The sequence below is a fragment of the Trachymyrmex cornetzi genome, unplaced genomic scaffold, assembly GCF_001594075.2.
Source record: "Trachymyrmex cornetzi isolate Tcor2-1 unplaced genomic scaffold, Tcor1.1 scaffold15, whole genome shotgun sequence".
Taxonomy (NCBI): domain Eukaryota; kingdom Metazoa; phylum Arthropoda; class Insecta; order Hymenoptera; family Formicidae; genus Trachymyrmex; species Trachymyrmex cornetzi.
The window spans coordinates 1,435,113-1,447,448 of record NW_017296091.1 but is presented as its reverse complement, the minus strand read 5'-3'; the positions used below and the strand labels follow the sequence as shown (position 1 = coordinate 1,447,448).

General features: G+C 39.6%; 1 protein-coding gene across 9 annotated transcripts; it reads left to right on the top strand.

The window, feature by feature from the left end:
- Nucleotides 1-2,393: 2,393 nt before the first annotated feature.
- Rho1 (ras-like GTP-binding protein Rho1) lies at nt 2,394-9,121 on the top strand. 9 transcript variants are annotated; one of them, XM_018502819.1, is made up of 6 exons: nt 2,736-3,085; nt 4,437-4,640; nt 7,650-7,810; nt 7,904-8,287; nt 8,502-8,572; nt 8,692-9,121. In XM_018502819.1, exons 2-5 carry the CDS (start codon nt 4,616-4,618, stop codon nt 8,538-8,540), a joined length of 609 nt encoding a protein of 202 aa, XP_018358321.1. In that variant the 5' UTR covers nt 2,736-3,085; nt 4,437-4,615; the 3' UTR covers nt 8,541-8,572; nt 8,692-9,121. The 9 variants fall into 9 exon arrangements, with proteins under 9 accessions (XP_018358325.1, XP_018358323.1, XP_018358322.1 ...); XM_018502821.1 differs by lacking the exons at nt 2,736-3,085; nt 8,692-9,121 and adding an exon at nt 2,399-2,489 and having other exon boundaries at nt 4,442-4,640; nt 8,502-8,685; XM_018502820.1 differs by lacking the exons at nt 2,736-3,085; nt 8,692-9,121 and adding an exon at nt 2,407-2,489 and having other exon boundaries at nt 8,502-8,685.
- Nucleotides 9,122-12,336: the final 3,215 nt, after the last annotated feature.

Here is a 12,336-nt window from a genome sequence, read left to right as displayed (position 1 = left end):
GAGTTACTAAAGAATCCTCGATAGAACCGATTATATCTCTTGTTTCTTTTCTATCTATTATTTCTTTTTTTTTTAGGGGAGCGATTTCGATGTGTTAACTGAACTAGATAGACAGAGACGCATGCAAGTGTAACTCGCGCGATGCGCTTTCTATCCGTAAGAAGAAAGGAAGCTGCATGCGCGCGATATATCGCGGTCGAAGAAGCGTGGCTTATCGGCGGTATCTTTGTAAGACGGGCGTTCGCTACGCGTTGATAATCAACGGATACGGTTTCTTTGGATGAGATGCTCGTACATACGCAGGTTTCATTAACGGCCGTATTCCCCGTATTCCACGGGTTCGGGCCGGCTGAGCATGAGCGCCGGCCAATTCCACGTGCGTCACGCGATGACATCATTCTTATTTGGCCACTACGCGCGCGCGCGCGTATTACCTACACCCGCGCACATACACTTTTACGAATTTACGCACGCGCAGACGGTATATGTCGGTTAAGATCGTTTATTGATAAGAGAACGCACGTTGATCCGTGATTAGAAGCGGATAGCTCATAGGTTTTCTTGCGGATCAGCTGATTGTCAAAGTCCGTTCGCGAATAAAGCGCTGTAGAGTGCTACTTGTTGAAAAAAAAAAAAAAGAAAAAGAATCGGAACTCCGTATGAAGCTCATGTATGAAGAATTCCGAATTACTCATTAATTCGTCCGTTAATTCGAATCTTTACTCCTTCGAACGTCATCACCGAGAAATCCCGTCTCCGCGTCCTTGAACTCCTCCGTTAAAGAAAGAAGAGGGATAGGAAGTATAACGCTCGAGACCATTTCATTTCGCAGGCAATTGGGGGGGAAATTCTTGACGCCGGTATTTATTTTATCCGGCCGATAAGCCGGTTAATGACACACTACGTGCACGCACGCACCTCTCACGCATCAGCGTGAAATTGGTTCGTCGGTTAAGAAAAAAAAATCTTCTGCACAATTGGAAAAGTGTAGAAACGTAAATTTCTTGTATATTAATCCTTCGCGATTATGATGTAATTATTAAATAGATCTCTAATTCTTCTCTCTTGTAACGAAAGAAAATTTCGAAAGATTACTTTCTATAATATTTGAAAACTACATCTTTTTTTTATATCAAATAACTAATTTTTATTCTTTACGCTAAAAATGTATGAAACTATACATTTTTCTGATATTTCCGTCGACTTTGCGATATCTTTAATTCGAACGGTCTTAAAACGCACAGAGAAATGTAGATTCAAGAAACATACTTTGAGCATTTTCGTTTCTCTAAATTTGGACGAATTTCACGTTACGTGTCGCAACGCAATGACAGTAAACGGTCGCAAATGCAGCAATACGGAGGGACAGCCGCTTATTTACATATTTTCCAACCCTTTCCGTTATCCACCTACAAGTGGCGGCGATACGAAGCGAGAAGCGTGAAGTGTGCGCAAAGTTCCTTCCACAGGTCCGTGACGTGCGCGGTGCGCGCCGGTGACACGTGATTCGCCGGTTTTGGAAGCAGGGCTGGAGCGAGGCGTCGTGAGTGGCGGGCGCCACGCGGCCCCGAAAGCGGCGGCAAATTTCCAAGTGGATCCCGTTGAGTCATTTCATGGACCCCACCGCGGTTTTTACGATCAATGGTCGTGACTTGACTTTCGTGAAAATCAATTGGAATTCAGTCGTAAACAATCGGTGGAAATATATGCCGCCAAATACACGTTCTTTTACATCTTTAGATTTTTCTGTTCTCTGTTCTTTTTTTCTCTCCATATTATTTAGACATTGCTTACAATAAAAGAGATATTAGGAACAGGATAAATATTAAATAGAAATAAAGAAATTAGGAACAGAGATTAAATATAACGCACAATGGATAAGACATTTATGTATTTTTATATCTTATTTGTATTCATTGCGTATTTAATCGTTTAATCTCTATTTCTAATTTTTTATTTTTAATATTTAATATTTATTTCTTTAATATTGTATGCTTTATCCCCTTTTAATTTTTTAGTGCAGGAGGTGCAACATATAAGTTACAGAAAGATGTAATATGTTGGAATTGAGTAATTATTTTAATATCTGTTCACGCAAATGTAACTTATTGTTATTAAATATGCCTATAAAAATCATTTCTTTGGAAAAAGTCATATAATTATAATCGATTAATTAATCTTTATTTTCGACTTACCGAAAACGTCACGTTACAAGGCATGTTAAGGGTAATAAAAACATATTAAAAAATAGTATTGCATCGCGCGAAATCAATGTCCGTTTATCCTAACAAATTAAAAATCATTGACCCGGTTTCGCGGAACCACAATCGGCCCTAAGTACGTAACGCTTGGCACGTCCCTGAAACGAGCTGAAGTTGCCGCCGTCGCCGCTCAGCCCCACCACCGCGGCCATTCGCCGCACACTCAACAGATTGAGGTGTGGCCATCGAGGGCAGCCATTTTCTTGATTTTCTGTCGCAAGATTTCAGGTAAATACGCAAATATATCTTAAATTAACGCCGACCGGAGTGGTGAGAGGGTGCGTGGTGCGTCGTGTGTGCGGACGTCGCGAGCGTTTTCCGGACGCGTTGAAGATCCCATCGGGACGTCGAGCTCCTCGAGCACGGTGCTAAAAGAGGGGAAAAAAAAAGGAGCCTCCTCCTCCGTGAGCGAGAGAGGGAGAGAGCGAGACGGGGATAAGTAGACGGGGGGGAGAGAAAGAGAGAGATAGAGAGAGAGAGAGAGAGAGAGAGAGCGGATCGCGCCAGGAGCTCTCGAGGGAGTGCCATGCGTCGCGAATCTCGTCCGCTTGGTATCACCGCACTGACTGCACGGCGAGGCGCGCTCTGAAGTCCGAACACGGGTGTCTCAATACTCTCAATTCGACTCGCAAGTTCGATTCCGCGTTCAGTCGTGCACTTGCGATTCGTGCTTAGTCTACGTCCACGTCGTCATCGTTATCTTGGTCGTCGTCGTCACCGCCGCCGCCGCCACCACTGCCGCGGAGCCGAGCAAGTAAATCCGTGCGACGGAACTCTTGGAATGTTCTCGGGCTCTACCTGACACTACGTGGCCGTTTAGTCCAGTAAGTAAACGCCTCTTTCGCTCTCTCTTTCTCTCTCTCTCTTTCTTTTTCTCTCGCTCTTTCTCTCTTTCTCTTTCCACTGCCGCGACGATTGTTCCGTGTGTATCCTGTTACGCCACACCACGCACTCTCGTGCCGTCGCTTCCCTTTTCTCTCTTCCCCCGAATTCTCGCGAGTGATGCGAGTTCCTCCAGAAAAGGAAAGCCGTGTGAGTGCAGTTAAAAGGAACAGACACCTTGTGCTTTTATCGCTTCGCCTGATTCTCGACCGGCCCTCCCTCCCCTTTTCTGCTCTCTTTCTCTCTCTCTCTCTCTCTCTTCGTCCCGAAGGCCAAAATCGTAATTGTGCGGCTGATCTACGATCGGCTGACTGTCTCGCCTTCGTGACAGCGGTTCGATCGTGCCGGATATTGCCCGACGACGACGTTTCTTATCCCTCCACCTCCCCCGCCCCCGCGTAAACAAATTCTGGGTACGTGCGCGCTTTTGACGTGACGCGATTGCGCCGCGAACGTGCCCAGCATCGTCCGGGGAGATCCGGAATCCCTACGTTCCATTCTCGATTCCGCTCTCGCACCGCGCTCCGCTTTCTCATCCGCGTGAAGGTCCTCGGGGAAGATTTTCGCGACCGCGGTGAAGAGGAAAGGAGCGAGAAAGAGAAAAGAGAGTCCGCGACGGCTGAAAGGAACGCGCTCCTGGATTACCTCGGTCTGTTACTCTCGATCGGCACTTTCTACACCTCGCCTCCTTTCTCCGTGCCGCCGCGAGTGCGCGCATACGGACATCTCGTATACGCGAGCGAGTGCAGGTGAGTGCAGATAGGGCGAGCGAACGGGCGGACCTGCCGAACATCCCGGACGTTGGTGGCGTCTCCCGAGAATCCCGCGTCATCATTAGCGTCTTCTAGGCACTCGCGTCATCGATGGCGTCCTGAGTATCCGCTACGAAATCTCATCTTTCTCTCTCTCTCTCTCTCTCTCTCTCTCTCTCTCTCCTACACGCGCGCGTGCGTGCTTTTCTCTTTCGCCTCCGCGACGAAGTGCGACCTTGGCCGTTGCTCGCTATCCGTCTTCATCGCGGTGGAAAGTATAGGTTAGTTTAGCCGAGAGACACACTCCTTAGGTCTCGTTCGCTTTAGACATACTTTCTTAAATTTAATAATATTCTGTCTATCTTTCTCTCTTTCTCTTCTCACTCTCTTTCGAGATGTTTTAGATGCGAAAAAGTGTGAAAAGAGATTTAGACAGAGGAGCCTGTCCCTTTTAACTCTACGCTTCCTCTCTTTCTCTATGATTCTATCTCTACTTTTCATCTTTACGAAAACCGCGAGTACGTCTTCCTTTTGTTTCAAGCACAGAGGGTGTAATGAGTGACAAGCGCGATTGAAAGGAACACATACACACACCCCTCCCGAGGTAGCAATATTGTCGTCCTCGTAGGAGAGGCGCTCGGCAACTGGATTTAGGGGTCATCAGAGGTGACTGCTGCATGTCTTCTGACGCCGGTCGCGTGCTCGTCCTCGTGGAACTCTATGTTTCGAAGAAATACACGAAAGGGTTGGTCCCAGCTTGACGTACAATATTCTATGGACACTCGTTTCATGTAGCGGCATGTACTTTTTTCTCTGTCTCTCTCTCACACACATACACACTTTTTCTCTCTCTCTTTCTCTCTGTCCCCCTTTCCGATAAGTTGTGAGCGACATGTGTAAATTGCGAAACAAAGGACTCATTCCTGCGTGTCGAGAATATTCGTAATATCGACGTGGACGCGATCGTCCGTCGCGCGAAACGCTCGGCCGGCTTCGTTCTCGAGGCTGAAAAAGGGACGATATCTGATACCATTCTGTCAGCAGGAAGAAATTTTTGTGGCGACTCTCTTGTACCTCATAGACAATATTTCATGTGCTTTCGCTTTTGTATAACTTTGCTGAATATCATCATAGTTTATTGTTGTGATGAGATACAAGATGTGAGGGGCCAAACTTTTGCATCTAAGCTTTTTTTTTCTCTTTGTTGCTATCATTTAATAATTTCTTCTTGAGTCAGTCGCTCTTTTAGTTCGCTTTTTTTTTGTAATAGGTAACCATATTTCAGATCGTTGAACGTTTGAAGCCTTAAAGGTTGAGATGGCCTTTGAATTCTTGTGGGACTGTATAGCGCATTGTCACGTTTGTACAGTGCACCACTGGATTTGATTTACGTTTTGTTGGATGATTCTTCTCTAATAGATACATACAGCATTTGATATTGCATGCCTAACCGCCGGTAATCTTACCAATGTCTTTTCTTTGCATGTAGTCTCTTGATAGATTATCATTTTGTTTCACTGCGTAAGGTATAGTCTTTGATCGAGAAGAACTTGGTATAATAAATGTGACCCTTGTGTGTGTGTGGACCAATCAATATGAGGCACTACTATAAATGTTACATTTCGTATGTCATGCTGTTCTTCTGAATGTAGTAAAATATTGAAGACCCTACCTTATGTAGAGAGAGTCACAACGAATGTAATATATCTCAATTGAAATGTGTACATAGGTCGTCCAATACGATGGCATAAGAATCGTTATGACTTGGTCACTGACAATCTCCTGCTGAAAACCTCGTAGCATATGTATTCATATACGTACCGTGTAGAATATGTATATGTGTACATACATCATATGTATTTTTTTTTTTTTTTTTTTAACATCAAAAGGGAAAGAGTTAAGAAAGAGTATCTTTCAAGTTTCGTTATAATGAAGGAAGATCTCGGATTTATGCAATTTTTAACATAAAGCAGAATGTATACATATATATTTATATATGAAATTTGTATATATGAAAATATATATGCATTTATTGATATGGTGTATATACGTTCATCTCGCAGCTTCCTTTACCTATATCTAACATATAAAATGTCCACTTAAAACAGAGACGCTGAAAGAATGATTAAAAACATGATGGAAACCATCGTGGGGTCATGCATCGGATTGCCAAGCAAACCGATATTTTATCAGGTATCAGTATCAGGTACGACTCAGTCAGTACTCCTTTAAGACTTCAGTCCTCGTAGGTCCCGCTTTTTCATAGCGATCGAGTAGACTAGAGGACTTTAGAATATATCTATCTCTCTTGTCACTTGCTTCGTAAATAGTAATATTGATACCATAAGTAAAATAGTAAAGCAGCTAAAGGACATTTTTATTCTCCCAAAAGGAAGAGATCGTCTTCTATGAGATCGGCTTGTATGAAGTAAAGAGACTGCGATAAAATCGAGAAAGAAAAAAGCAAAGAACAAAATTATAGCTTGCAAGGTTTGAGACATTATTTTATTACGCTCCGACAAGAAGAGGTGTACATAACGCGAGTTACACAGTCTCACGAAGGTTTACCCTAATTTTCTTCTTCCTAACTGTATCTTGAAGAATGCTTGTTAGCTTTATCACTCCTTTCGTATTTGTATTACACGCTTTCGATTACAAATATTTGCTCTGCTCCACTCTAATTGTAATAAGTAACTGACGCTGTATAAGAGAAGCAAGTTTACTAATGTAATCCATCACTGACTAATTCTTAATTCTTTCCTGCTATCTCTTGCATATATTGTCGATATATTTCGTTTTTCGTAATATGATTCCGTAATATGTATATCACAAATCTTTCACTCCGCATGCTTTTAGTTCAAACGGTCTGGTAGGTTCCTGTATAATATCGCAATTAGTTGATTGAAATTCTTTATCGATATCAATTTGGTGTTACCTCTTAGGTTGTAAGGTATTCCAAACTGTATATGTTGACACGTAAAGTACACGTCGGAAAGATTGAATTTGCAGAGTAACGCTCATCTTTTGCACTTAACAAGTATAAGGTTATTTGTTGTATAGATAATGTTAGTAAGAAAGTCTATTCTGCCCGATTACTTCATACACGTAGGATGGAAACAGTTTGAAAACAGTTTGAATACTTCGTACAAATGAGTCACAATTAGCGAGAAACGCGATAAAAGCATAACTAGCGAACGTTATCGCATCGAACGCAATACGATTGCGAAATTAATTATAAAAAAGAATTCTCTCTGTAAAGTAGTAAGTTATTATTGGTGGAGGACCGCCCATTTTTTGGCAATTATAAAAATATATAAGATACCTCCCGGGATTTTACCTTGAGACACGCAGTATTATCTCCCCCTTTATGCAGATAAAACTACATTGATAAATCGATAATACAAATTAGTCGTTTAAGATAAAATAAATCTATATATATTGTCAAGTTCTTTTTTACATGTATGTAAATATGTACATTCTATATACAATAATATTACGATACAGTAGAGAGGATTTGATGATTTTAGCACATTAGGATTTGGTATCGATTTGATTGCAATTGTGAAAGTTATCACTAACTTGTAATAAATGTACCACACGATACGTTTCGCTTTTCGTATATCAATCAGTATTCTCATACATTTCTGAAGTGATAAATGTTCTAAATGAGCAGTGTCAAACTATACATATCATCGTGCCGATTTTTCTATTTCACTACCACTATACATACCACGTATACTCTTTTGTATTTTAGGATTCATGGCAGCCATTAGAAAGAAGTTGGTTATTGTAGGCGACGGTGCTTGTGGTAAAACATGTCTTCTCATAGTGTTCAGCAAAGACCAGTTTCCTGAGGTGTATGTACCCACAGTATTCGAGAACTATGTCGCCGATATCGAGGTGGATGGCAAACAGGTGCGTCTCGTTTTAAAATATTTTCCTTATTACCTTCGTCAAAAGATCTACTAAAATTCCTCTTTTAACGACTTTCTCGCTTCTTCGAAACAGGTGGAACTGGCTCTTTGGGACACAGCTGGACAAGAAGATTACGACAGGTTGCGTCCGTTGTCGTATCCGGACACGGATGTTATCCTAATGTGCTTCTCCATTGATAGTCCCGATTCCTTGGAGAACATTCCCGAGAAGTGGACACCAGAGGTGAAGCACTTCTGCCCAAACGTGCCCATTATCCTTGTTGGAAACAAAAAAGACTTGCGCAATGATCCTAACACCATCAAGGAGCTCGGTAAGATGAAACAAGAGCCAGTTAAGCCTGAGGAGGGTAGGGCCATGGCGGAGAAAATCAATGCTTTCGCCTACCTTGAGTGTTCTGCCAAAAGCAAGGAAGGTGTAAGGGAAGTTTTCGAAACGGCAACTCGAGCTGCATTACAAGTATGTCTTAATTACCTACTCTAATAGTAATTACTAAAAAAAAAGAGAGAAAATCAGATCGCCAAGTTGGGAGTTAATATGAAAAGATACATTCAAATTTCAAGAAATATTCAGCAATATATATATATATATTTTTTTTTTAATATTACGACATTGCTTAATATTTATTATTGTTGTTAATACATGTACTAATGCAAATATTTTGAAATTTTAGGTAAAGAAGAAGAAGAGGGGAAGATGTAGGCTTCTTTAAGATGTTGTGACAAGTGAGCCCGTGGTTACGGGTAAAATTATACAATCAATATAATCGGAACGTCGAGTGGCTTACCGCTCAGTGCGATTGACTCGCGATCTGTAGATCCGTGTCCCACTTGCGCCCCATATACGCGATTTTTCGCGTTTGTGAAAATTATAGAATTGCGGAACTAGCTGCAACATCTTACCTTTAATTATTTTACAAATTATTTTACAAATAATTAAAGGTAAGATGTTATATCATGGTTTCCGCTGAGGACCTGCGGTATGACTAGCTTCTTTGCTTCTATCGATCTATAAATCGCGAGTCAATCGCAGAGTGGTATGTATGTATGTATGACGTTTATTTACGGGACTTTTACATAACTGTTTATATAACTGTTTTAATGTTATAAATAAATCAAAAAAACATTTTTTATTTCTTAAAACAATCTAATTGAGCGGAACGGTGCTTTGACTCTCGCCGCTGCGTTCTTTTTCGGGATTAAAGTTCTTAGTACAATTATTTTGATTGGCTTCGTGTTTATTATACGGGATGAGCCCTTATCTAATTTTTTACATTAATTTTTCAGAAAAAGAGGTCCCTTATTGAGAAAAAAAAACTGAAATATATATATTAATTCGCTTGTATGAAGATAAATAAATAAATAAATAACTAGTCCTGTGAGACAAAAGTGTATTGAGAATAAATGGATATTACTTTATGTAAACTGATGGAATGTAATCCTACTGGTTATTATAGTATTAGAATAATAATTTTTGTTACTATACATCAGTATTCCACCAATACTTGGATCTATTTTTTCTCTTTTTTAAATTTTCGACATTCAGAATAGACATACTACATCGCTATGAAATGTTAGCATCATTACTATTTGTATATTGTGGATATTCTATTTTCTTATCGTTACTATGCCTAGGGTAATGGTATATTATTGGTATGTTATTATATCATCTTGTATATATCCTTTTTGGTCGAGGTAGAGAAAAGCTTCCGGGGGGACATATCCAGTGATAAGTATTTTTTCAAAATACATCGGTTTGGATACAAGGCAGCGTGGATCAGGCTATTTTGAAGTATTTTGCTCGCTTGTAAAAAGTGATCTCTCGTTAGGTTGATTATGAAGTTATCAATACGCGGGATTTTTGCTGCGCACTGAGCGGTAAGCCACTCGACTATATTGATTGTGTAATGTTTAACAGTAATGAATTGTGCTTCGAGTTTAAATGATTAAAACAAAAAAATGATTGTCATACCAACAACTATCTACATTTTACGGTACACAATTATCTTTATCATTGTAGTAATTATTACTATTATTATTACTGTCTCATTATTAATATAATTAATATTATTATAATTATTATATGCATTCTACATCTTTGTTTTTTTTAATCGTAGTATCTCTTTATTTTGGTAATAAACAAAATGAAAGAAAAATTGTTGAGCGAATTGAGATAGAATATCAAAATATTGAATACACAAAACGTGCGAAATGCAGTCAAAGAGTAATAAGACTCAGAGAAACAATTCGAGAGAACTTTGAATCTTGCATCTTGCTTTTTTATTAAAAATCGTCACATTTTTGCGACTCTTGAATGGTGAAAAGAAAGTAAACGGACATTTATTATATTATAAACGTGCATAGATAGATCTCAGCAGATCACTTGGACTTTTAAGATATCAATTAGATTAAATGTGTGTATTATTATATTTTATTATTATTATTATTATTACCTTATTATAATTATTGTACGATGACACTAACATAACGGAGATTATAGTAGCGACTACATTTATATTTATGTATTTCGGGGAACGTGTTCTTTGTGTCTGACCAAACCGTGACTGGACTTGCGGTTTGCGTTTTTTTATACACATACGCCATCGATATCTTTAGCGTATGATGTACTAAACTCGGAGATTACCGGTCGCGCACGTCGACGCTTTGATTTTGTGTGCCACAATGTAGAGCCGAGCTGCTTCGCAAAATTCACACCAATGTTCGACCTATTTGTTTCGCCATGAGCTCTTCCCGTTTCGCTTGTGCTGTCGTTTACGCCGAGATGAAAAGAGAAAGGATGATGATACACTCGTCTTCTATAGATCCGTCTAATATGTAAGATTATTGTAATGAAAAAATTGTCTCTTACAAAGGTGATGTTGAATTAACGGCCGCGTAACGCGATGCCTCTCTCGGCCGTTAATTCAATGGGCTCGACTGCGGAATTGTGTTCACTAAGTTCTCTCCTCGTTTCTCTTAGCGAATAGTAGATCTTGTTATTACACAATACGCTTTTACGGAACTTTTCAAAGACATCTGAAGGAAAAAGAAGCTTAGCGACACTTACTTAAGATACTTCTGCCACGAGCAAACGCGCGCACGATGGATTCGTAGAAAGCAAAGAAAAGGAAAGGCGAAGAAAGAAAGTGAGAAAGAGAGATGACGATAGAATGGGAGATGTGTATATTAACCGATTAAGTTTGCCCGAGTTAATAAACACTTTGGGAAATACGTGTCGAATACACGCTCCACTCTACAGGTTGCGCGTCGCTGCGGAGCTCGAAAGTGTTCTTTTTATATTGAGTTTCGTGGTATATAGATGTGTATATACATATATATATATATATAATTATATATACGCATCTATATATACGTACATACGTATATTGTATCAATTACGCACCCGAGATATTGTGTATATACATATATGATATGAACTCTACCACATTTTCGCGTATCACGGTAAACATACGCGTGTCAAGATTCAAATACCGTTTTTCCAGAGCACACACATACACACATTTACACACCACACTTCATGTACTTCCGTCGCATGGCAGTGAAAGAGAGCAATAAGCAAAAATTAACGAGAACAGGCTTGATCGTTTAGGAAGATCTTTTAATATTGTCACATGAAATTGATCAATGCGTGTTCGATACGAGTGAGCCGTTCTTTTTGACGAGCTAACACTAGAGAAGAAAAGAAGATATGCATGCATCTCCTACGCCCGCACAAATACATATACACACACATACAGGTGCAAGAGTACTTTTTCCTAAAAGGCTCCGTAAACCTCAAGATCTTATCGATAAAAGGCGGTCTTATATGATCGCCGTAAGCTAATCTTTTTCATAAATAGAGATATTTTGAGACTCGTGTTTAACTGATTTGTACGAGAAGAAAAACCCAAGAAATGAGAGAAGGATCGGCAGTTTTTTTCCGACGTGTGTGTGTGTGTGTGTGTGTGTGTGAGATACTAAATCCGATTTTTATGAATCAGGAAAAAGGAAAAGGGATCATTGATTTTGACTTCCGAAATCTTTCTACCGACTCGACACCCTTTTTCTGCAAAACTACTAATTAAGCTTTTGTATGTAAGACTGTATGATTAACCTACGAACGCTATGATAACAAATTGTAACTAACAATAAACATTTCTTATGACGTATATAATCGGCTCTACTGCTAGATGACACCTGTTAATGAAAGCGAGAAAATTTTATTTGCGTTAGTATCTTTTTTTTTTATTTTCACATGATACTACAGCTATTCGTATGTGCATAAATGATACTCATAATTGGCTTCAGGAAAAAGAATAGAAAAATCTTGATGTTTTTTTCTTATAAAACAATTTATTTTGGCTCTCATATATAAACAAAAATCGCTGCATTATCTCTTAACTTAGAGTAGTCGAAATACGCGATATTGGAATGGAGTGTTGCTTTCTGTATAACTTTATAATTCGCCAAACATCCTGGGAAAGCATGTTGCGGAAAAAAAATTTCAAA

Bases quoted from the DNA above. Each gene is read 5' to 3' on its own strand.
- Rho1 (XM_018502819.1), top strand. From the start codon at position 4,616: ATGTTTCGAAGAAATACACGAAAGG. The intron at 4,641-7,649 runs GTTGGTCCCAGC...TTTGTATTTTAG, and splicing joins TCGAAGAAATACACGAAAGG to GATTCATGGCAGCCATTAGA. The intron at 8,288-8,501 runs GTATGTCTTAAT...TTGAAATTTTAG, and splicing joins CAACTCGAGCTGCATTACAA to GTAAAGAAGAAGAAGAGGGG.